Genomic DNA, 25,985 nt, shown 5'->3' with positions numbered 1-25,985 from the left:
AGCTGGTCTCTGTCCAGATGCTGCAGCTGTTGACTCACAGCAGATCAATGTTTCAAAGGTTGATGTGTTTCAGTGCTCTGCAGGTCACTGACCTGAATTCAGCTTAAAACTGCTCACATCTTCCCATCTGGACGCTCGTTTGTCTACCTGCTCAGGTAAGTTATGTTTTTGGGTTTTTTTCTTAAATACTTAATGAGTTAGGAAATAAAACCTCCCAGCAGGGCGCGTGTAAAGATGGATACGTCGTCTTTAAGGTTAAATAATAAAAATAATGAGGTCAAGCCTGATGATTTGGACTGGACTCGAACTTGAACTTTAGATTTTTTTGTTTTACTTGAAAGATGTAGAAGAATGTTTAATGTCTTCAGTTCTTCTGGCTTTATGGAGCTTTTATCTAGTAATAAAATACAGAGAGTTCGTCCAGGAGCCTCGAAGCTCTTTTAGATAATTTCATAATGATCAGATCAGGAATAATCAAACCTCTGGTTGGTCCAGGATGAGGTCTCCTCAGTGCTTGTTGGTTCTGGCGTTCCTGCCTTTGCTGTCTCTCGCCGAGCTTCCCGACATCTGCAACGCCAAACCCAAAGACCTCCCTCTGGAGCCACGCTGCATCTACCGGAGCCCCGATCCGGAGGTCCCCCAGGACCCGACCCCGGAGCCCCAGGAGGTCCCGGAGTCCACCAACCCCAGAGTGTGGGAGCTGTCGAAGGCCAACAGCCGCTTCGCCTTGTCGCTGTACAAACAGCTGACCCTCAGCAAGACGGCGGGCAACAACATCTTCATGTCCCCCATCAGCGTCTCCACCGCCTTCGCCATGACCAAACTGGGAGCCTGCAACCAGACGCTGGAGCAGATCATGAAGGTCGGGCTGGAAGGGTTTCAGTCTTTTCTGTTTCACATCTAATCCACCGAGAAAATTCACCAAAAAACACCAGTAGAAATACACCAGCAGCAGGTCGCAGCACAACACTGAGATTATTAGACTTTATTTATTTTACCTATTTAATGACACCTTTTAAAAGTTTACCTGTCAGGATGAAATAGTCTCATCTAATCCAAGTGATTTAAAATGATAAATCATCATATTTAGATATTTAGATATAATTCCATTATCCAGCCTCGCCACAGCAAAAGTTTCTGCACTTATTAAAACATTAAAAATAAATCTTTAATATATTTTAACATATTAAATTATATTTAATATATTTTACATTTAATATTTTTTTTTATTACTTTTTTGTTTGTTAAATAAATGTGAAATTTTTAGGGTTAAATTTAAAATAAAAATTTAAGATAGAAATGTTCTTTCACAGTGGATAATTTCTGAAATTGTGCAAATTTTACATCAACTAATCCTGTGAAAAGAATATCAGAAAATTTACCTTTTGTACATTTCTAAAGGATAATTCAAAATGAATTATTGCCTGGATATAGTTTTGTATAAGTTTGAAATCAGTCATTTTAATTTAATGTGAATTTAACCATTTAACAAACACCCCATCCAATCCCTCTCTGCTGTGCTTGAGCTCTGCTTCCAAGCCCCTCCCTCCTGCCAAACCAGTAACCATGACAACTATCGAAGTGCTTTGACACAAGTTTACGTATGTTTCCGCAGGTGTTTGAGTTTGATACAATCAAGGAGAAGACGTCTGATCAGGTCCATTTCTTCTTCGCCAAGCTGAACTGCCGCCTGTACCGGAAAAAGGACAAAACCACTGAGCTGATCTCCGCCAACCGATTGTTCGGAGACAAGTCTGTAGCCTTTAACGAAACGTACCAGAACATTAGCGAAACGGTGTATGGAGCCAAGCTGATGCCTCTCAACTTCAAAGTAAGTGGTAGAGACCAGAAGAACAAGATTGCGAATTGAAGGGACTTTCCTCCTCAGGGTGTCCAGACTCTCCCTTGCACACAAGATGAAAAGTTCCATAATCCAAGAGATCAGAGTAGAACTGAAGCTCCTCAACATCCAGAAGAACCACATGAGGTGGTTCAGGTTACATTGCTGGAAAGGTGGCCCAGACATGTCACACCAGTAAGAGACATAGAGGAAGAGAAAGGGCACGCTGGAGGGACTATGTCTCTCGTCTGGCCTGGGAAGGCCTCAGGACCTCCTGGATGAGCTGGAAGAAGTGGCAACAAAGAGAAAAGTCTGGGCTTCTCTCCTTAGACAGCTGCCCTGCAACCTGACCCCTGGATTTATGGATGGATGGATGGATGGATTTATGAATGATGGATGGTTTGATGAGTGGATGGATGGATGAATAATGAATGGATGGGTTATGGATGGATGGATGGATGGATGATGATGGTTGGATGGAGGAATGAAAGGATGGATGGATGGATGGATGGATGGATAGATGGCTGGGTAGATTGATGGATGGGTATATGGGTGGACGGATGGATGGATAGATGGATGGATGGATGGATGGATAGATGGATGGACAGATGGATGGATGAGTGAATGGATGGATGGATGGATGATTGGACGGATGGCTGAATGGACGGACGGACGGATGGATGGATAGATGGATGAACAGATGGGTGGGTGGGTGGATGGATGGATGGATGGATGGATGGATGGATGGACAGACGGACGGATGGATGGATAGATGGATGGACAGACGGATGGATGATTGGACGGATGGCTGAATGGACGGACGGACGGATGGATGGATAGATGGATGGACAGACGGATGGATGGGTGGGTGGATGAATGGATGGATGGATGGATGGATGGGTGGGTGGAAGGATGGACGGATATATGGAGGGAGGGAGGGAGGGAGGGAGGGAGAGTTGGATGGATGGATGGATGGATGGATGGATGGGTGGGTGGGTGGAAGGATGGATGGATGAATGGATGGATGGATGGATGGACAGACGGACGGATGGATGGACAAACGGATGGATGAGTGGGTGGATGAATGGATGGATGGGTGGGTGGAAGGATGGATGGATAAATGGATGGATGGATGGAGGGAGGGAGGGAGGGAGGGAGGGAGGGATGGATGGATGGATGGATGGATGGGTGGGTGGAAGGATGGATGGATGGATGGATGGATGGATGGATGGATGGATGGATGGGTGGGTGGAGGGAGGGAGGGATGGATGGGTGGGTGGATGGGTAGGTGGGTGGATGGAGGGAGGGAGGGAGGGAGGGATGGATGGGTGGGTGAGTGGGTAGGTGGGTGGATGGAGGGAGGGAGGGAGGGAGGGATGGATGGATGGGTGGGTGGGTGGGTAGGTGGGTGGATGGAGGGAGGGAGGGAGGAATGGATGGATGGGTGGGTGGGTGGGTAGGTGGGTGGATGGAGGGAGGGAGGGAGGGAGGGAGGAATGGATGGATGGGTGGGTGGGTGGATGGATGGATGGACAGATTTAAACAAATGTGCATCAGAAATCTGATCTAATGAGGTGAAGTGTTTGATATGAAGCATTTTAGTTGTTTCCGAGTGAAAATCATCTTCTATGCAGATGATATTTTATACTTCCAAGCATCTGATTTCTGCAGACACATGAAATATTTTCTCAGAGTCTGTTTTTCCACTGCAGCATAATCCGGACAAGGCCCGGGTCACCATCAACGACTGGATCGCCAACAAGACAGAGGACCGGATCCGGGACACGCTGCCAGAAGGGGCGCTGGATGCCACCACAGTCCTGGTCCTCGTCAACACCATCTACTTTAAGGTATGTGACCATATGAAGCTGCAGCTCAGCATTCTGATGGATTTAGATGAGTTTATCTGTCCTCTTCTTTTAAGCCACTTTTTTCCATCTACAGTCCCGCCCAAAAGCCCCAGTTAACCCTCCATCCTTCGTGTCTCTCTTCCAGCAGCCAGTCTTTGTTGTTGTCTTTTAAATTGGTCCTGATCAACAGTTATCCAGTTTTCCGAAGGTCTAAAAGATTTTCTTAGGGTATTTTCTGCTCTTTTGCTCATTTCCAGTCCAGTCCTGGTACTGGATCAGTTCCAGAGAAACTTAGCTGTGACCTCTGAATCTTTCAGGCAGAGAAAAGGCTCCTAACTCAAAGGATGAACCAGAGAACATACTGACCTGAAGAAGAAGGCACATTTAGCTTTGTCACAAAGACGCACCGTTTGTTTCTTCTGTGAAAGCCAGAAATGATCTGGTAGATTTACAACCCTGGTTTGCCCAAAGTGCTGAACAATAAAGCAATAAAAAGCACAAACAATCCAAACGATGAGCGTGATCAAACTATACATCATAAAAACAACAAACAGAAAGTTTGAGCTGTGTTCAGAGCTCAGCGCAGAGAGGTGAGACTTAAATAGGGACCCAAATATGGAGAGGGAGACTGGATCTAGGACCAGCACTCTGGATTTAAGCCTGGGGACCCTCCAGAAGACCTCCGGTGGTGACTGTTGTACGGCATGATAACGGGAATTACAAATGTCCAATCAGGATACGATGAGAAGTTGGACCTTCTGCAGGAGTATACTAGCAACACAAGACCTAAACCAGGACTAGAGAGATCCATCTGGACCTTTAGTTGATCCATCTACTGCTGGCTAAAGCCTGATCAGAAATGGTTTCCATGGAAACATGTCTGTCAAGAAGCCGGAAAAGGCTGAAGTCACATGACTCAAGAACCAGACTGAAGAACAGTGGAAACAGGTCTGATGGTATCCCCAGAACCCAGACCTCAGCGGGTCCAATGGAGACATACATCATGCCCAGAGCCCAGAACGGAACCAGTCTGATGGAGGCATAGATCCTCCCCAGGACCCGGACCTGCAGCAGTGTGGGATCATCTGGACAGAAACTGGAAGAAAAGGCAGAAACATCCGAGTAGGAGGTTAGTAAAGTCCTTCAAGGACCCTGGAAACCTGTTCCTGGAGACTACAGGTAGCTTCTGTAAGAGGGGTCAGACTGTGGTGGACAATATTCACTTTAAGCTCGTTAGAAGAGGTTTTATTGGCTGTATTTATAGTTGTTGTGAACAGTGACTTGCTGCGTGTATTTCCTGGTAGAAAAGCAGCTTCTGTCTGGAAAAAATCAGCCGTGAAATGAAATAAATCTGATAAAACACAAGCTGATGCTGACATGAAGCTTTGACTGTGAGGAGGGTCAGAAATAATCAGAAAACAAGATAAAGTCTCACCTTTTTTTTCTGTCGCTCCACACTGCGCCATCTAGAGGCACAGTCCAGAGATACATGGTTTTTTTTTTACCTCGACCCCCTTTGATCCTAATGTATCTCTGTTCTTATCTGTTATAAGGCAGTAAACTGGCTGCAGGGCTTCAGTTTGGTTCTGTAAACCTGTCATTAATATTACATGTCTGTATGTCAAACCCTGGATGACCCGGTTTGAACCTGAATTTCCCCTCAGTGATGAATAAAGTATCCTTGATTTGATTTGATTTAAAGTATGAAATAGGTTATAAAAATGCTTTTTCTGCAGAAGAGTGCATTAATAACCTCATGGTGAATTTCCTGTCTGAACCAGCATGACTTTTCTGTCCCAGGGTCAGTGGAAGAACAAGTTTGACAAAGATCAGGTGTTTTCCTACGACTTCTACATCAGCGACGATGTCAAATGCGAAGTCAGCATGATGTACCAGGAAACCAAGTTCAAGTACATGCACTTCCCCGACGACCACGTGCAGCTGCTGGAGATGCCGTACCGAGGAGAAGACATCACCATGGTGATCATCCTGCCCGAGAGAGGCGTCCAGCTCAGTCAGGTAATCCTCACCCCTCCATGTCACAGAAGAGAATGGAAACAGGTCGGAAACTAGTGGAAGTATAAATGTAAGGGAAATATTTACTACAGATACAAAATATTCTTTATATAATATTTAGTGCAGTTTCTGAGACCTTTTACATCAGTGTTGGGGTTTTGGTGTCAAAGAAACCCTCAGAACATTTTTAACATGGGAGTCTATGGGGATTTGCTCTGTTTTGGAGCCCCTAGTGGATGAAGGGGGAACTGCAGTTTTATCCACTTTAGCATGGACTTCACTTTTTACCGATGGAGGCTCCGTCCATCTTTCATACACGGTCTATGGTCCTGGTCCTAAGGCTGCCTCCATGTGTGTGCTCCGTGAAACCACGCCCAACCAGACCTCAGAGAGAGAGAGAGATGTTTGTGATTTTCATCCTAAACAAAATCACAAAAACAAAACGTAGAAAAACAACAAAGAATGTCACAATGTAGGGAACACGTTCACCTTAGTGAGGGGGCCGTTGTGCCACCTCTCACACTCAATTTATGGTTAAAACTTTGTTAAATACAATCTGATGTTTTCAATTTGCCCCCTAGTGGACACATTTTACATTACAATCATTTTGACGTAACAGCAAAAACTGTAAATATTATTATTATTATTATTAGGATTATTATTAGGATTATTATTATTATGATTATTATGTTTATTATTATTATTTATCTTTGCATTTTAACAAAGAGACTAATATTGACTTCTAAGTCTTTAAAAAATTATTCATTACAATATTTCTGTTCTTAATTTTTACTGTGGTTTGATAAACTGCTTTTTGTTCAGACTTTTTATATTAAGGTTTAATTTCTTTATTTCCTTATTTTTTTTGTTTATACATTCATACTTATTTTATTGAACTTTTATTTTAGTTTCTTTTACATATATTTTGAAGTTTTTTTTTTTCTAATTTCTTCTAATTTTTTTAATCATGATTTTATTGATTAATTTTCAGTACAAAAAACATTTTTATTATTGTCTGTTACTTATCCATCCTCATTTTCTTCACTGCTTAGTCATATTAAAGGTCGAAGTGAAGCTCGGGTCTATTCTAGTAATCTGTTTTGTAATTAATTTAGGAAAATCTACATATTTTTTTCACTGGTTTATTGTTTTTCCTTGCACATTAAAATTTGATTTTTATTATTTTGATTATTATTAATATCATTATTTGATTAATTAATTTTTTATCTTCTATTAGTATTTTAGTTTTTTATTTATAGACTCTTTAGGAAAATGTATTCATTTTTTAAAAATATATATTTTAGCAGCATTGTTCAAATGAAGTTTAAGGTGAACCTAAATAATCTTGATGGAAATGTCTTGATTATATTTTTCTTCCGGTAAAGTTGGTGACAATAATCCGTCTGTTTTTTTGTTTTTTTAAAAAATTTTTTTTTATAAAAATAAATAAATAAATAAATAAAAAATCCGTCTGTTAACACTGTTTTCTGACTTGTGGTGGTGGAAGGTGGAGGATGTCCTGGACCTGCAGAAGCTGAACAGCTGGTTGCATCAGATGAAGGAAACCACCGTGGCCATGTCGGTCCCTCGCTTCAGGGTGGAGGACAGCTTCAGTCTGAAGGACACACTGCAGAAGATGGGACTGACCGACCTGTTTAGCGCTGAAAAAGCCAGCCTGCCAGGTGAGTTCACCTGAGCCACGTCCTCGGATTTCAGGACAAAAACAGACCTGTGCAACGAAGAGGTGAAAGGTCACGGATGGGGACGCTGTAAGTCCAATAAAAGCGTCTATGTGCACGTTTCATCATAGCTGTGGGAGAAGTCGCAGCAGCTCATGTTTACAGACATTCAGGACAAAGTTCAGTTTACGTTTTATTGACATGAACTGTTTTGGTGCACAGAGATCCTGATCATGTGGAGAAATTCTTACAAATAAAGAAAAAAAACCCTCTTTCTACGTGTGTGGGGAGGCAGAGAGTGGACGGGTAAATGCACACACAGGAATTACTGAATGACAGACAGGAGCTCAGGCTGTTAGCAAAAGCTCAGCTGCAGAGTCTCTTTAAGGTGGCAGACTTTCTCCTCCGTAATCACCTCAGTTATACAACATGTTGGTGGGAGAACTCTCAGTAGGAAGCTGTAGACACAGTAGAAGCTGCAGCTGCAGTAGGAAGCTGCAGAGGCAGTAGAAGCTGCAGTTGCAGTAGAAGCTGCAGTTGCAGTAGAAGCTGCAGAGGCAGTAGAAGCTGCAGTTGCAGTAGAAGCTGCAGCTGCAGTAGGAAGCTGCAGTTGCAGTAGAAGCTGCAGCTGCAGTAGGAAGCTGCAGAGGCAGTAGAAGCTGCAGTTGCAGTAGAAGCTGCAGTTGCAGTAGAAGCTGCAGAGGCAGTAGAAGCTGCAGTTGCAGTAGAAGCTGCAGAGGCAGTAGAAGCTGCAGTTGCAGTAGAAGCTGCAGAGGCAGTAGAAGCTGCAGTTGCAGTAGAAGCTGCAGTTGCAGTAGAAGCTGCAGAGGCAGTAGAAGCTGCAGTTGCAGTAGAAGCTGCAGCTGCAGTAGGAAGCTGCAGAGGCAGTAGAAGCTGCAGTTGCAGTAGAAGCTGCAGAGGCAGTAGAAGCTGAAGAGGCAGTAGAAGCTGCAGTTGCAGTAGAAGCTGCAGAGGCAGTAGGAAGCTGTAGACACAGTAGAAGCTGCAGTTGCAGTAGAAGCTGCAGAGGCAGTAGAAGCTGCAGTTGCAGTAGAAGCTGCAGAGGCAGTAGAAGCTGCAGTTGCAGTAGAAGCTGCAGTTGCAGTAGAAGCTGCAGTTGCAGTAGGAAGCTGCAGAGGCAGTAGGAAGCTGTAGACACAGTAGAAGCTGCAGTTGCAGTAGGAAGCTTCAGTTGCAGTAGAAGCTGCAGTTGCAGTATATGCGGCAGAGGCAGTAGAAGCTGCAGTTGCAGTAGGAAGCTGCAGTTGCAGTAGAAGCTATAGTTGCAGTAGAAGCTGCAGAGGCAGTAGGAAGCTGTAGACACAGTAGAAGCTGCAGTTGCAGAAGGAAGCTGCAGTTGCAGTAGAAGCTGCAGAGGCAGTAGGAAGCTGCAGTTGCAGTAGGAAGCTGCAGTTGCAGAAGAAGCTGCAGTTGCAGTAGAAGCTGCAGTTGCAGTAGAAGCTGCAGAGGCAGTAGAAGCTGCAGAGGCAGTAGGAAGCTGCAGTTGCAGTAGAAGCTATAGTTGCAGTAGAAGCTGCAGAGGCAGTAGGAAGCTGTAGACACAGTAGAAGCTGCAGTTGCAGAAGGAAGCTGCAGTTGCAGTAGAAGCTGCAGCTGCAGTAGGAAGCTGCAGAGGCAGTAGGAAGCTGCAGAGGCAGTAGAAGCTGCAGAGGCAGTAGGAAGCTGCAGTTGCAGTAGGAAGCTGCAGTTGCAGTAGAAGCTGCAGAGGCAGTAGAAGCTGCAGTTGCAGTAGGAAGCTGCAGTTCAGTAGAAGCTGCAGCTGCAGTAGGAAGCTGCAGTTGCAGTAGAAGCTGCAGTTGCAGTAGGAAGCTGCAGTTGCAGTAGAAGCTATAGTTGCAGTAGAAGCTGCAGCTGCAGTAGGAAGCTGCAGTTGCAGTAGAAGCTGCAGTTGCAGTAGGAAGCTGCAGTTGCAGTAGAAGCTGCAGTTGCAGTAGGAAGCTGCAGTTGCAGTAGAAGCTATAGTTGCAGTAGAAGCTGCAGTTGCAGTAGGAAGCTGCAGAGGCAGTAGGAAGCTGTAGACACAGTAGAAGCTGCAGTTGCAGTAGGAAGCTGCAGTTGCAGTAGAAGCTGCAGCTGCAGTAGGAAGCTGCAGTTGCAGTAGAAGCTGCAGTTGCAGTAGGAAGCTGCAGTTGCAGTAGAAGCTGCAGAGGCAGTAGGAAGCTGCAGTTGCAGTAGGAAGCTGCAGTTGCAGTAGAAGCTGCAGTTGCAGTAGAAGCTGCAGAGGCAGTAGGAAGCTGCAGTTGCAGTAGAAGCTATAGTTGCAGTAGAAGCTGCAGTTGCAGTAGAAGCTGCAGTTGCATTAGGAAGCTGCAGTTGCAGTAGGAAGCTGCAGAGGCAGTAGAAGCTGCAGAGGCAGTAGGAAGCTGCAGTTGCAGTAGAAGCTATAGTTGCAGTAGAAGCTGCAGCTGCAGTAGGAAGCTGCAGTTGCAGTAGGAAGCTGCAGAGGCAGTAGAAGCTGCAGTTGCAGTAGAAGCTATAGTTGCAGTAGAAGCTGCAGTTGCAGTAGAAGCTGCAGTTGCAGTAGAAGCTGAAGAGGCAGTAGAAGCTGCAGTTGCAGTAGAAGCTGCAGAGGCAGTAGAAGCTGAAGAGGCAGTAGAAGCTGCAGTTGCAGTAGAAGCTGCAGAGGCAGTAGGAAGCTGTAGACACAGTAGAAGCTGCAGTTGCAGTAGAAGCTGCAGAGGCAGTAGGAAGCTGTAGACACAGTAGAAGCTGCAGTTGCAGTAGAAGCTGCAGAGGCAGTAGAAGCTGCAGTTGCAGTAGAAGCTGCAGAGGCAGTAGAAGCTGCAGTTGCAGTAGAAGCTGCAGTTGCAGTAGAAGCTGCAGTTGCAGTAGGAAGCTGCAGAGGCAGTAGGAAGCTGTAGACACAGTAGAAGCTGCAGTTGCAGTAGGAAGCTGCAGTTGCAGTAGAAGCTGCAGTTGCAGTATATGCGGCAGAGGCAGTAGAAGCTGCAGTTGCAGTAGAAGCTGCAGTTGCAGTAGGAAGCTGCAGATGCAGTAGAAGCTGCAGTTGCAGTAGGAAGCTGCAGTTGCAGTAGAAGCTGCAGAGGCAGTAGGAAGCTGCAGTTGCAGTAGGAAGCTGCAGTTGCAGAAGAAGCTGCAGTTGCAGTAGAAGCTGCAGTTGCAGTAGAAGCTGCAGAGGCAGTAGAAGCTGCAGAGGCAGTAGGAAGCTGCAGTTGCAGTAGAAGCTATAGTTGCAGTAGAAGCTGCAGAGGCAGTAGGAAGCTGTAGACACAGTAGAAGCTGCAGTTGCAGAAGGAAGCTGCAGTTGCAGTAGAAGCTGCAGCTGCAGTAGGAAGCTGCAGTTGCAGTAGGAAGCTGCAGAGGCAGTAGAAGCTGCAGAGGCAGTAGGAAGCTGCAGTTGCAGTAGGAAGCTGCAGTTGCAGTAGAAGCTGCAGAGGCAGTAGAAGCTGCAGTTGCAGTAGGAAGCTGCAGTTCAGTAGAAGCTGCAGCTGCAGTAGGAAGCTGCAGTTGCAGTAGAAGCTGCAGTTGCAGTAGGAAGCTGCAGTTGCAGTAGAAGCTATAGTTGCAGTAGAAGCTGCAGCTGCAGTAGGAAGCTGCAGTTGCAGTAGAAGCTGCAGTTGCAGTAGGAAGCTGCAGTTGCAGTAGAAGCTGCAGTTGCAGTAGGAAGCTGCAGTTGCAGTAGAAGCTATAGTTGCAGTAGAAGCTGCAGTTGCAGTAGGAAGCTGCAGAGGCAGTAGGAAGCTGTAGACACAGTAGAAGCTGCAGTTGCAGTAGGAAGCTGCAGTTGCAGTAGAAGCTGCAGCTGCAGTAGGAAGCTGCAGTTGCAGTAGAAGCTGCAGTTGCAGTAGGAAGCTGCAGTTGCAGTAGAAGCTGCAGAGGCAGTAGGAAGCTGCAGTTGCAGTAGGAAGCTGCAGTTGCAGTAGAAGCTGCAGTTGCAGTAGAAGCTGCAGAGGCAGTAGGAAGCTGCAGTTGCAGTAGAAGCTATAGTTGCAGTAGAAGCTGCAGTTGCATTAGGAAGCTGCAGTTGCAGTAGGAAGCTGCAGAGGCAGTAGAAGCTGCAGAGGCAGTAGGAAGCTGCAGTTGCAGTAGAAGCTATAGTTGCAGTAGAAGCTGCAGCTGCAGTAGGAAGCTGCAGTTGCAGTAGGAAGCTGCAGAGGCAGTAGAAGCTGCAGTTGCAGTAGAAGCTATAGTTGCAGTAGAAGCTGCAGTTGCAGTAGGAAGCTGCAGTTGCAGTAGGAAGCTGCAGCTGCAGTAGAAGCTGCAGTTGCAGTAGAAGCTGCAGCTGCAGTAGAAGCTGCAGAGGCAGTAGAAGCTGCAGAGGCAGTAGGAAGCTGTAGACACAGTAGAAGCTATAGTTGCAGTAGAAGCTGCAGCTGCAGTAGAAGCTGCAGTTGCAGTAGAAGCTGCAGAGGCAGTAGAAGCTGCAGTTGCAGTAGAAGCTGCAGTTGCAGTAGAAGCTGCAGAGGCAGTAGAAGCTGCAGTTGCAGTAGAAGCTGCAGTTGCAGTAGAAGCTGCAGTTGCAGTAGAAGCTGCAGAGGCAGTAGAAGCTGCAGTTGCAGTAGGAAGCTGCAGAGGCAGTAGAAGCTGCAGTTGCAGTAGAAGCTGCAGAGGCAGTAGAAGCTGCAGTTGCAGTAGAAGCTGCAGAGGCAGTAGAAGCTGTAGACACAGTAGAAGCTGCAGTTGCAGTACGAAGCTGCAGAGGCAGTAGAAGCTGCAGAGGCAGTAGAAGCTGCAGTTGCAGTAGAAGCTGCAGTTGCAGTAGAAGCTGCAGAGGCAGTAGAAGCTGCAGTTGCAGTAGAAGCTGCAGTTGCAGTAGGAAGCTGCAGAGGCAGTAGAAGCTGCAGTTGCAGTAGAAGCTGCAGTTGCAGTAGAAGCTGCAGAGGCAGTAGAAGCTGTAGACACAGTAGAAGCTGCAGTTGCAGTACGAAGCTGCAGAGGCAGTAGGAAGCTGTAGACACAGTAGAAGCTGCAGTTGCAGTAGGAAGCTGCAGTTGCAGTAGAAGCTGCAGAGGCAGTAGAAGCTGCAGTTGCAGTAGAAGCTGCAGTTGCAGTAGGAAGCTGCAGATGCAGTAGAAGCTGCAGCTGCAGTAGAAGCTGCAGTTGCAGTAGGAAGCTGCAGTTGCAGTAGAAGCTGCAGTTGCAGTAGGAACCTGCAGTTGCAGTAGAAGCTGCAGTTGCAGTAGGAAGCTGCAGTTGCAGTAGGAAGCTGCAGTTGCAGTAGAAGCTGCAGTTGCAGTAGGAAGCTGCAGTTGCAGTAGAAGCTGCAGTTGCAGTAGGAACCTGCAGTTGCAGTAGAAGCTGCAGTTGCAGTAGGAAGCTGCAGTTGCAGTAGGAAGCTGCAGTTGCAGTAGAAGCTGCAGTTGCAGTAGGAAGCTGCAGTTGCAGTAGAAGCTGCAGTTGCAGTAGAAGCTGCAGTTGCAGTAGGAAGCTGCAGTTGCAGTAGAAGCTGCAGTTGCAGTAGGAAGCTGCAGTTGCAGTAGAAGCTGCAGTTGCAGTAGAAGCTGAAGAGGCAGTAGAAGCTGCAGTTGCAGTAGAAGCTGCAGAGGCAGTAGAAGCTGAAGAGGCAGTAGAAGCTGCAGTTGCAGTAGAAGCTGCAGAGGCAGTAGGAAGCTGTAGACACAGTAGAAGCTGCAGTTGCAGTAGAGGCTGCAGAGGCAGTAGGAAGCTGTAGACACAGTAGAAGCTGCAGTTGCAGTAGAAGCTGCAGAGGCAGTAGAAGCTGCAGTTGCAGTAGAAGCTGCAGAGGCAGTAGAAGCTGCAGTTGCAGTAGAAGCTGCAGTTGCAGTAGAAGCTGCAGTTGCAGTAGGAAGCTGCAGAGGCAGTAGGAAGCTGTAGACACAGTAGAAGCTGCAGTTGCAGTAGGAAGCTGCAGTTGCAGTAGAAGCTGCAGTTGCAGTATATGCGGCAGAGGCAGTAGAAGCTGCAGTTGCAGTAGAAGCTGCAGTTGCAGTAGGAAGCTGCAGATGCAGTAGAAGCTGCAGTTGCAGTAGGAAGCTGCAGTTGCAGTAGAAGCTGCAGAGGCAGTAGGAAGCTGCAGTTGCAGTAGGAAGCTGCAGTTGCAGAAGAAGCTGCAGTTGCAGTAGAAGCTGCAGTTGCAGTAGAAGCTGCAGAGGCAGTAGAAGCTGCAGAGGCAGTAGGAAGCTGCAGTTGCAGTAGAAGCTATAGTTGCAGTAGAAGCTGCAGAGGCAGTAGGAAGCTGTAGACACAGTAGAAGCTGCAGTTGCAGAAGGAAGCTGCAGTTGCAGTAGAAGCTGCAGCTGCAGTAGGAAGCTGCAGTTGCAGTAGGAAGCTGCAGAGGCAGTAGAAGCTGCAGAGGCAGTAGGAAGCTGCAGTTGCAGTAGGAAGCTGCAGTTGCAGTAGAAGCTGCAGAGGCAGTAGAAGCTGCAGTTGCAGTAGGAAGCTGCAGTTCAGTAGAAGCTGCAGCTGCAGTAGGAAGCTGCAGTTGCAGTAGAAGCTGCAGTTGCAGTAGGAAGCTGCAGTTGCAGTAGAAGCTATAGTTGCAGTAGAAGCTGCAGCTGCAGTAGGAAGCTGCAGTTGCAGTAGAAGCTGCAGTTGCAGTAGGAAGCTGCAGTTGCAGTAGAAGCTGCAGTTGCAGTAGGAAGCTGCAGTTGCAGTAGAAGCTATAGTTGCAGTAGAAGCTGCAGTTGCAGTAGGAAGCTGCAGAGGCAGTAGGAAGCTGTAGACACAGTAGAAGCTGCAGTTGCAGTAGGAAGCTGCAGTTGCAGTAGAAGCTGCAGCTGCAGTAGGAAGCTGCAGTTGCAGTAGAAGCTGCAGTTGCAGTAGGAAGCTGCAGTTGCAGTAGAAGCTGCAGAGGCAGTAGGAAGCTGCAGTTGCAGTAGGAAGCTGCAGTTGCAGTAGAAGCTGCAGTTGCAGTAGAAGCTGCAGAGGCAGTAGGAAGCTGCAGTTGCAGTAGAAGCTATAGTTGCAGTAGAAGCTGCAGTTGCATTAGGAAGCTGCAGTTGCAGTAGGAAGCTGCAGAGGCAGTAGAAGCTGCAGAGGCAGTAGGAAGCTGCAGTTGCAGTAGAAGCTATAGTTGCAGTAGAAGCTGCAGCTGCAGTAGGAAGCTGCAGTTGCAGTAGGAAGCTGCAGAGGCAGTAGAAGCTGCAGTTGCAGTAGAAGCTATAGTTGCAGTAGAAGCTGCAGTTGCAGTAGGAAGCTGCAGTTGCAGTAGGAAGCTGCAGCTGCAGTAGAAGCTGCAGTTGCAGTAGAAGCTGCAGCTGCAGTAGAAGCTGCAGAGGCAGTAGAAGCTGCAGAGGCAGTAGGAAGCTGTAGACACAGTAGAAGCTATAGTTGCAGTAGAAGCTGCAGCTGCAGTAGAAGCTGCAGAGGCAGTAGAAGCTGCAGTTGCAGTAGAAGCTGCAGTTGCAGTAGAAGCTGCAGAGGCAGTAGAAGCTGCAGTTGCAGTAGAAGCTGCAGTTGCAGTAGAAGCTGCAGTTGCAGTAGAAGCTGCAGAGGCAGTAGAAGCTGCAGTTGCAGTAGGAAGCTGCAGAGGCAGTAGAAGCTGCAGTTGCAGTAGAAGCTGCAGAGGCAGTAGAAGCTGCAGTTGCAGTAGAAGCTGCAGAGGCAGTAGAAGCTGTAGACACAGTAGAAGCTGCAGTTGCAGTACGAAGCTGCAGAGGCAGTAGAAGCTGCAGAGGCAGTAGAAGCTGCAGTTGCAGTAGAAGCTGCAGTTGCAGTAGAAGCTGCAGAGGCAGTAGAAGCTGCAGTTGCAGTAGAAGCTGCAGTTGCAGTAGGAAGCTGCAGAGGCAGTAGAAGCTGCAGTTGCAGTAGAAGCTGCAGTTGCAGTAGAAGCTGCAGAGGCAGTAGAAGCTGTAGACACAGTAGAAGCTGCAGTTGCAGTACGAAGCTGCAGAGGCAGTAGGAAGCTGTAGACACAGTAGAAGCTGCAGTTGCAGTAGGAAGCTGCAGTTGCAGTAGAAGCTGCAGAGGCAGTAGAAGCTGCAGTTGCAGTAGAAGCTGCAGTTGCAGTAGGAAGCTGCAGATGCAGTAGAAGCTGCAGCTGCAGTAGAAGCTGCAGTTGCAGTAGGAAGCTGCAGTTGCAGTAGAAGCTGCAGTTGCAGTAGGAACCTGCAGTTGCAGTAGAAGCTGCAGTTGCAGTAGGAAGCTGCAGTTGCAGTAGGAAGCTGCAGTTGCAGTAGAAGCTGCAGTTGCAGTAGGAAGCTGCAGTTGCAGTAGAAGCTGCAGTTGCAGTAGGAACCTGCAGTTGCAGTAGAAGCTGCAGTTGCAGTAGGAAGCTGCAGTTGCAGTAGGAAGCTGCAGTTGCAGTAGAAGCTGCAGTTGCAGTAGGAAGCTGCAGTTGCAGTAGAAGCTGCAGTTGCAGTAGAAGCTGCAGTTGCAGTAGGAAGCTGCAGTTGCAGTAGAAGCTGCAGTTGCAGTAGGAAGCTGCAGTTGCAGTAGAAGCTGCAGTTGCAGTAGGAAGCTGCAGAGGCAGTAGGAAGCTGTAGACACAGTAGAAGCTGCAGTTGCAGTAGGAAGCTGCAGAGGCAGTAGGAAGCTGTAGACACAGTAGAAGCTGCAGTTGCAGTAGGAAGCTGCAGAGGCAGTAGAAGCTGCAGAGGCAGTAGGAAGCTGCAGTTGCAGTAGAAGCTATAGTTGCAGTAGAAGCTGCAGTTGCAGTAGGAAGCTGCAGAGGCAGTAGAAGCTGCAGAGGCAGTAGGAAGCTGTAGACACTGTAGAAGCTATAGTTGCAGTAGAAGCTGCAGTTGCAGTAGGAAGCTGCAGAGGCAGTAGAAGCTGCAGACGCAGGTAGTACCGTTGCTATAATCTGAGCTGCTGTCTGTCTCCAGGTGAGGATCAGCAGGTAAAGAATGAAGTTTGGTGTTACTTTTGCACAAATCTGTCACATTGCAGCCAGATTTTCCCAAAACTCTCAAAGTCTAAAAATGCGGATCTAGTGAATCTACGTCGCATAACAAACTCACATCAGTGCATATGAAGCAGCGATGTTGAAGGCTGCAGAAGAGAGTCAATCCCCAAAAGACCAACTTGAGAGCAGACATAAACATGTTTTTTCCAACCTGCTGCTAAAAACAGTTTAGCTTCAACAGGTCAGGTTTACCGTCATGAGATCTGGGGCGGGAGTGAAGTTTCTTATAACTCCAACCATTCAGAAGAAATTTTATCTAAAAATTCTGCATATTTAGGGCTGTGTCCTTTTGATTGACAGGTATATGAGATCCAGCGGCAGGAAGGCGCCACCGCGGTTTTTAGCTAGCTAATAGCGCGCCTTAGAATTAGCCTGCAGTTAGCTCCTGGTTAGCTACAGGAAGCTCTAAGTTTGTTGGCTGTCAATCATCCAACCCCACGCTCACCATCACCCACATCTTTCCCCGATACCGTGTTTTCTCCGAGTGACAACTTGTGATGATTTTTATTATTAATGTTCTAAATTAATAAAATAAACTTTATCTCTTGGAAATCTTTGTAGATTTTGGACATTTTTAGACTAAATTAATTCTGTGAACTTTTGCTTCTCAGTTCTTTTACATTTTCTGTTTAGCGTTTGTTTTTTATATTTAGACTTTATTTATTTATCTTTCTTATCAGCTGCACATCAGTCTGAATCTGTCAACTTGGCGCAGCAGCTTGTATTTTTGTTAATGCAAACTAAAGGTTGTTACTATGGTTGTTTAATTATTTAGATTTAATTTTTTCTTTTGTTACTTTGCTATTCATGTTGGCTTTTGTGCATTTTTACACTATCTGTAATGCTTTTAATGTTTCATGTAAAGCACTTTGTACATGAAAGGTGCTATAGAAATAAACTTGCCTTACTGATGTTCCACAGATGAGATGCTGAAATCTGTGGGTTTAACGTCGCTCTTGGCTCTTGTGTTGGAACTGAGGTACATTTAATATATCTGGTTATCAAATATTGACCAGACCATTGCTGCCTGTTTGTTTCAGGGATGATGGAGGACGGCAGTGACACTCTTTACATATCCGACGCCTACCACAAAGCCTTCCTGGAGGTCCGTCAGATACACTTCACAGCTTTAAAAGAACACAAACATGTTTTTTGTTTGATTTTCTGCTGCTAAATCTGAGTCACACATTCACTCTGGAGCAAAACTTTTCCACCTGATGTGAGTCGGAGGTGACTCACATCAGATATCAGCAGAACACATAAAAAAAACAACTCCTGTGTCATTTAGAGGCAAATTTTTTTCACCTAAGTCATACATGAGTGGATTTTGGACCGTTCTCCAACAGATCATCTTATCTTATCTTATACTCTAAACTTTTCATTAAAAAACAATGCATGCCTCATAATAACTTTGATCACCGAACTGCAAAAAAATATTTGAATTAAATAATATTTTTGGCCTAGAATTGACCTAACAATGGCACTAAACCATCATTCAGGCTGCAATGAGCCAACAGGAATAATAATGACGTTTTCTGGTTTGCAGGTGAACGAGGAGGGCAGTGAAGCAGCGGCGGCTACAGCTGTGGTGGCTGTTGGACGTTCCTTAAACCTGAACCGCGAGGTGTTCCAGGCCGATCGGCCTTTCCTTGTGCTTATTAGAGAAGCGACTATCAACACGCTGTTGTTTGTTGGCCGCATTGCAAACCCCTGCGACCAATAAAAACTGTCCATCAGAGCATCTCTGCTGCTTTTTTATCTCATCTAATACAAAACTTTATTAACACAATGTGTGAAAACTCTACAAATAAATAAGGCTTTAACTAATATTTTTATAATGAATGTTCATACTGCAACACAAACAATGACCACTGTTTTTAAAGTGAAAATGGAAACCAATCCCTCCTCGCTCGCTGCCACCTCACTGTGCCGTGGTAGATACCTGCTACCAGATATCTGTATGAGCTTATGTGTAATCCAACTTTGCTGCAATAACGGTAAATCATATTAATTAATATAACGTCTGTTTCATGGTGACCAACACAGCACTGCTCCGATTCGCCGCACTATGTTTTCCATGCCGTTGTTACACACATCACCTTTCATTTCACAGCCAAAATAAATAAGGAAATGTGATGGAACTTTACATGTAAAGAGGAAATAATTTGTTATGTTAAAACCAAATACTTTATTTTTTGTCCATCTGGTTGGTTTAAAAGAAAATCCACTGTTACGTTTTTCTCTAAAGTCGTTCATTCCCACCTGGTCGTCGGGATGTAGTAGTACACTTTATCACCATCCGGTGGTCATTAAGAGGTTAAAATAACTTGTTAGGTTTAGTTATTAAGACAAAAATATTTTGTTTGTTTTTTAAATATTTGTCACAATATTTAGTCATCAAAAATCCTGTGGCTGAAACAATCTGGTTATGCTTAGGCATGAGAAAACCACCGGTTAAGTTGAGGTAATAAAACTAGTTGCTTAAATGTTTCCTTTAAAAACACTTGATTTAGTAAAACATTAAACACTTACTGTCCAGGTTTAGAAATTAAAAACCATATGTTCAGGTTTAGACATCAAAGCTACTTGGTTTGGTTTTGGTATTAAAGCATGTGCTGTGTTTTAGCTAGCAATCGCTTAGTTTTACTGCTTTATTTACTAAAATTGCCATAACATACACTGAAACGTTTTTGCTTTTATGATGTGGTAAAATAAAAATGATTAATAGTGAATTTTTGCTGCACTAAAGGTCAACATCTGTAGCCCATGTCTGGCCAAATCTGTTACCTTCAATCTAAAACTAAGAGACTTTTGGTGTAGCGCGCAGCAGATCAGATGCATCATTAACTGTGACGGGGATTTCTGATAGTTTGTTATGTTCAGGAATTGAAAGAAACACTGGTTAGGTTTATGTGATGACACCAGTTTGATAGGCTTTTATATTTAAGTTGAAACATTAAACACTAACTGTTCAGGTTTGAATTTAAAACTACATGTTCAGGTTTAGGCATAGGCATCACTTTAAAACACTTGGTTAGATTTTTCATGAAAAACAGTTAAGTTTAAGCATGAAACACTGAGTTTTCATAATAATGTATTTAAGACCATGTGGTCAGGAATCATCACTAAATATGATGGAATTATAATGAGTTTACCAAAATTAACCTTTATCTTGTTGTGGTGGAATTATGCGTATAGTGTAGTTTTAATATGTTACTCATTTATTAAGTTATATTAAGATATATATTCTGCATAGTTAGAGTAGTTCAGTAAGCTTGCTTTAGTAGATTCATGCATAAAACTAAGTGTTCTGTTCAAGGCCTGTTTCAGCTTTGACTGTTGTTATCTCCAAGCTAGCAGTTGTTTTGACTCGTGCTGCCAGGCAAAGGTTGTTTGTGTCTGCTTAAAGAACACTGTAGCACTCTGAGCAGGGGCAGAGCTCTCCAGACCTCTCGCCCGCAACATCTGTACATGGCCAATAAATTGAACAGAAAACAGTTGATTTATAGATTTATTTCTCATCGGATAAATTCCACGACAATTTGATGTCAGAAGTGGGATCCCATGTGTTTCTGCCGGGACCGGACTGAGGGGCAGGCCGCCGGAATCCAAACAGATTCATTTTCAAACCTCGAATAGGCCTTAAGAGTGACGAGGGCCACAGTCACCGGTTTCGGTCGAGCACGACGGGATCTCAACCCACCCGTGGATTTATCTGGTGAGAAGTATATTTTTCCAAATTATAATTTGATTGAAAGTGGTGTTTGATATAATATTATAGATTGAGTGATTCTTAATACTAATCGAACTGAAACAGTTTTGTTTATAAAATTGTCGACTGTTTTCATAATAATGGTGGTTGTGCTCCTTTTCCCCAGGACTGACTTTGACAATAAATAAAAATAAAGCAAAAATAAAACAAAAACAGAGATATACACACTACGAGATCAGGTTCCAAAACGAAGCCCTGTGAGTGCGAGAACAGGTTACTAAACAAAGCCCTGTGAGTAGAAATACGAGATCAGGTTCCAAAACGAAGCCCTGTGAGTGCGAGAACAGGTTACTAAACAAAGCCCTGTGAGTAGAAATACGAGATCAGGTTCCAAAACGAAGCCCTGTGAGTAGAAATACGAGATCGGGTTCCAAAACGAAGCCCTGTGAGTACGAGATCAGGTTACTAAACGAAGCCCTGTGAGTAGACTTTTAGGACTGACATAACAGAAATATAAGACCAGGTGACGATGGGGACTATAGGGGGAAAGAAGGAGCCAACCTAAACCAAATTCTATGAAGGTGTTTTTAAAGCAGCAATATGGTGAAGATGTAAGTAAACTATTTAACGTTCTGCTGTGAAGAATGTGGGTTTCCAGAAGGAAGCTTTATGAGCATGTATCAGATGAAAAAGTTGGAACAGAAAAAAAAAAAAAAAAGAGAAAAAACGGTCCCACAAGTAGACGCAGAAGTGGAATCAGAAAAACACCACTGGTAACCGGTCCACCGATCACCATGCCATCCAAAGAACCGGAGCACACACATGGCGCAGGTATCATAATGACAGAGTAGACCGCACAGGTGCTCCTCAGAGTGCTAGCAGGGAAATACAAAACGGCGCATCTACCTGTTAGAACCACAGACTGTATAAAGAGATGGACGGAGTCTCCGTGACGTCACCCATAGGTTTCTGAAGAGCTGAATTGAAGCTCGGTGGGCGGTTACTACTGTCACCATGTTGGCAGCGTCATGCGCGTCGTCTCGCCCGGAAAATACAAATATGGGCAAAGAGTTGGAGCTGAGAGGGGGGCTGTGAGCGTCAAAAAAAAAAAAAAAAAGAAAAAGCAAAAATACATTAAAGTGTGGGCTGGTTCACTCTCCATAAGAGGAATTAAAAATAGAGGTCTGACCTGCTATTCTCTGGAGAGTTGTGTGGAAATATTGTAGGAGATTTTTTGTTACTTTTGGTGACTCTTTTCATGGGTGAAATAAAACCGTATGATTGGCTGGCTTGGTTGACATCACAGGGCCATAGCGGCCATTCACACAGAAATCAGTGTGTGTGTAAGTTTGCTCATATGGTGGCAAGTCCCGTGAAGGATCTGCAAATGGTAAAGAACAAGAATATATATATATATATATATATATATATATATATATATATATATATATATATATATATATGTATGTATATATATATATATATATATATATATATATATATATATATATATATATATATATATATATATATATATATATATTAAAGATTGAAAATCAGATCACGGGCATTTCTCCACAAGATGACAGTAAAGTGTGGTGGAATTTATGCATATAGTGTTGTTATAATATGTTACTCATTTATTAAGTTTCTTTTAAGTAGTACAAGTTATATATTCTGCAGAGTTAGAGTAGTTCAGTAAGCTTGCTTTGGTAGATTCATGCATAAAACTAAGTGTTCTGTTCAAGTCCTGTTTCAGCTTTGACTGAAACAGGACTTGACTGACCGGCCACAGTCACCGGTTTCGATCGAGCACGACGGGATCTCAACCCACCTGTGGATTTATCTGGTGAGAAGTATATTTTTCCAAATTATGATCTGATTGAAAGTATTTTTGTTATCATATTGTAGACTGAGTGATTCTCATTGCTAATCGAGCTGGAACAGTTTATAAAATTGACGATTGTTTTCATAATAATGGTGGTTGTGCTCCTTTTCCCCAGGACTGACTTTGACAATAAATAAAAATAAAGCAAAAATAAAACAAAAATAAAGACACAGACTCTACGAGATCAGGTTCCAAAAAGAAGCCCTGTGAGTAGAAATGACTGACTATTCTGACATAACAGAAATATAAGACCAGGTGACGATGGGGACTATAGGGGGAAAGAAGGAGCAACCTAAACCAGATTCTATGAAGGTGTTTTTAAAGCAGCAATATGGTGAAGATGTAAGTAAACTATTTAACGTTCTGCTGTGAAGAATGTGGGTTTCCAGAAGGAAGCTTTATGAGCATCATTCTCCATAAGAGGAATTAAAAATAGAGGTCTGACCTGCTATTCTCTGGAGAGTTGTGTGGAAATATTGTAGGAGATTTTTTTATTTTTGTGACTCTTTTCATGGGTGAAATAAAACCGTATGATTGGCTGGCTTGGTTGACGTCACAGGGCCATAGCGGCCATTCACACAGAAATCAGTGTGTGTGTAAGTTTGCTCATATGGTGGCAAGTCCCGTGGTAAAGTGGTTGGAGGATCCACATATCTGATGTACCTAGTATCAAAATTATAAACACATCTTCTTGTCCACACTAACTAATGATTCAGCAAATTTTCTCAAGTCAATGTCTAAGAACAAGAACAAGAATATATATATATATATATATATATATATATATATATATATATATATATATATATATATATATATATATATATTAAAGATTGAAAATCAGATCACGGGCATTTCTCCAAAAGATGACAGTAAAGCCTGGTTCAGGCAGACTCTGTTAGATATGACAGAACGTGCCTGGATGGACCAGGAAAGAAAAGAGAGAATATTATCTTCCCTTAACAGTTTAGTGAAGAGGAGGTTAGAGATTAAATGAAAGACAAATATGTATTATTGCAGAGTTTAGCAAATTTTGAGAAATTTAGAAAGAACTGTTAGAAGCAGAGGACGATTTCAGAGCACATCTAACATGTTTACATGTATTTTACAAACTACTGATCAGTGCAGGTGGAGGAGATAAGGAGAAGCTTGGATGAGGAAGGCAGAGCAAAGGAAAGGAAAACATGAGAGAGCGAGGTGAGGAAGAAGAGTGTGTTCATTCAAGGCCTTATGCTCACTGAAGGGGATGATGTCATAGCATTTTTAGTTGTAACAACACATTGGATGAAGTAAAGAATAAACCGAAAGATGAGGGACGTGATGTGTGGCGTTGGGAGCTGATTCTGTTGGGTGGGTGTGCATTGCATGGACTGGATGGGCTTGGGCTTCTGTTTATTCCCTTTCAGACATTAAATGGTGACTTTTGTTTCTTTAAGATTACAGTTATTTTTATGTTTATTATGACTAAATAAATTGATGTTGACTGAAAATAAACGGAGAAAGACTTTGGGCTGTGCTTGTTAAATGCCCAGCTAAAAGATGATGAAAATAAGCATGGTGTTATAGGAAAGAAAAACAAAAAGATGTAAAATCTCAAGCTTTAAAACAGGAACGACACACCAACATCATCTTCATGTGTTACAGCTGTGTTATCTTCTTGGCGAGGTCATGTTCAGCTTTCCCAGGGAAACACTGACTTATGGATCCACTGCCACTATAGTCTCACACAGATACAGTTATAATCCAAGGTCCAGGATTTTCACAGCGCAGAACATGGTCCACATGATATGTTTGCAACAGTATTCAACAGAAGAACATTATAATTAAGAGACTATAATCCCATGACTGAAAGATTCAGATGCAGCCTCGGAGGCTCGTCTGCTCCACGGCGTTGACCACGGCAGCTCACCGCCCCTTTAACCCTTGTCAGCATGCACCATGGTCTCCACAGGGACCCCAACATGTTAACATGCCCGAGGGGGATTCAGGGGGTGGACTGGGGAAGGGAAAGTTTTGGTCTGGACCACTGCAGAGTTCTGTTTGTCACACATGCTGTCGGTCAGGACATTGGAGCAGAAACGGTCCCTACAACATGCTGCAACACTCCACCTCCCTCCTGTGTCAGCTCTGAGTCCTGGAGCAGGACCTGATATGCAGATGTGACTGCAGGGACCCGGCCACTGCTGATGGGGCCTGGGGACTGTGAACAGTGTGGATATGGATTTTGTGGGGGACATGTGGGCTTGGTTTTCACCTTAGACCTCTGGAGGTGATGGATCCTCCTTGTCCTCAGACTGACTGTGGGATTTTCTGGAAGTAAAAGACTAACGGATGTGGCCGGCAGGCAGCACGAGTCCCACCCCGACTACAGAGTCAGATGATGTTTTCTGGAATAAGCTGCACCCTGATTCTGTCAGAAAGACTGTTGTGTTCACTCAGTTCTCTGCGGAAAACCTGGATCTGCTTCCTTGAACCTTTTGCCCCCCTCTCTGATCCTTTACATGTCACTCTTTATTAATTACACATATGAACCTGATTTATCTACCAGGAAGCTTTAATAGACATGTGTTGGGCACTTCCTGGCATAAATTTCTGCTTGTATGCTGATTGGTGGGCAGGGCGTGGTGACTGTAGTGGATCTGATTCCTGAGCAGACCGAGTGGTCCGAGCTGAATGATTACACCTACATATATTCCTGGCATTGTATCCACATGACCAGGCCACACAATTAGGCCAAAGACCAAACATTTTCATTATTTCTGCTTAGCTTCATACTACACTTTGAACATGCATACAAAGTTCTGCAGTCCTGCAGACTTTTGCAACTGAACAAGGTCCCAGTATTTTCTCTGCTCTGCTGCTGTGAAGCTAAACATCAGTTCTTACAGACAAAACAGCTTCTGGCACGCTCTACATCTCTAGCTGTGCCTTATCACAAAACATTTATCTTCAGTGTCTCTGACAAAACATGCACCAGGCAGGCCGTTAAGGTGGCAAACCTGTTTAAAGACAGCACACAGATGATCTCTGAGTATTCCCGGCTCGTGTACATTTCTAAATTTTCAGCCCAGACAACATAAGGCTGCATTAACTGTATGACAATAAATAAGGAGGTAATTTCCTGGCTTCGGTGTACGCCACAGGTGCAATATGACCAATCGAAGAAAAATATCAGGAAAGGTTGGAATCCTCCATGTTTTTATTTGCTGACAGCCCGGTGTGTTAGTCTGATCTGAACTCTGTAATTTTTAATTGCTTTTGTTTGACGAGGGGAAGCAACTCTTGTGAAGGCTGCTAGTAGACAGCCCGGTCTCTGGCTCAACATGCTCAACAAACAAATATTTGTACCCTGTAGGTCTTCAAAATACCATAAACATGAGGCCGATCATCTGGGATAATATTGATCTTTCCAAGGTTAAGCTAGTTATGTTAGACCGTTAGCCTTGGCCTTTTCTGATACACACATTTGTGTTAAGTCCAGTGGAGAAGTGTGTGTAACAGTGAAAAAACGTTCTCAAGAACGAGGTGTTGCTGTGTGTGTGGGTGTGAGTGTGCACGTGCACATGTGTGTGTGTGTGTGTGAGTCTTGTTGTAGTGGATGAAGTCATCTTTAACATCAGTGTTGCATGTTTTATTCCCGATTTGACTGTCAATCGACACACAGTCCTACATCCAGCCTCTCTACTCCCTGGTCCTGCCGATGACACGCTCCATGACTGTGTGGCTGGACTGGCCATCCTCTGCACCCCCAGACCTGACCTCTCTGACCGACCTCGAGTTGACCCTGACTTGATGACTCTGCTCTCAGAACCCAGACCCAGGTGTGGGTTTTGGAGCTCTGTGGAAACACCATGGTTTCCTGACATCTGATGGTGACCCAGTTCGTCACCGTCGCCTTATTGACTCCCTTCTTTCTGCCATTTTGCTCCCTTGACAGGTTGCTGTATGCACACGTGCACTAACTCTTCTGACCCTGTCTCTACAGGTGACTCTCCTGCAGATGAAGGCTGCGTCTCTGACCCACCCTCCTTTACTCCTCACTTCCTCTTTTCTCTCACGGCCCACAGATGGAGAGATTTCCTCCTTGGTCTCTCTCAGGCCTTTTCAGGCCTCTTGGACCAAAGCACTTCCTCTCGTGCTGTTGTCCATGTG

At 44.6% G+C, this 25,985-nt stretch overlaps 1 protein-coding gene across 1 annotated transcript; it reads left to right on the top strand.

Moving 5' to 3' along the window:
• Positions 1-47: 47 nt before the first annotated feature.
• On the top strand, positions 48-17,956 carry serpinc1 (serpin peptidase inhibitor, clade C (antithrombin), member 1; the record flags this gene model as incomplete). Its single annotated transcript, XM_079245340.1, is given in 9 exon segments — positions 48-104; positions 106-155; positions 496-862; positions 1,616-1,831; positions 3,553-3,690; positions 5,491-5,709; positions 7,214-7,388; positions 17,274-17,338; positions 17,780-17,956. Coding segments are annotated over 9 exon segments (1,464 nt in total).
• Positions 17,957-25,985: the final 8,029 nt, after the last annotated feature.

Source organism: Telmatherina bonti (genome assembly GCF_933228915.1).
Source record: "Telmatherina bonti genome assembly, chromosome: 8".
Classification (NCBI taxonomy): Eukaryota; Metazoa; Chordata; class Actinopteri; order Atheriniformes; family Telmatherinidae; genus Telmatherina; species Telmatherina bonti.
The sequence above is the reverse complement of the archived record's forward strand: the minus strand, read 5'-3'. Positions and strand labels throughout refer to the sequence as shown.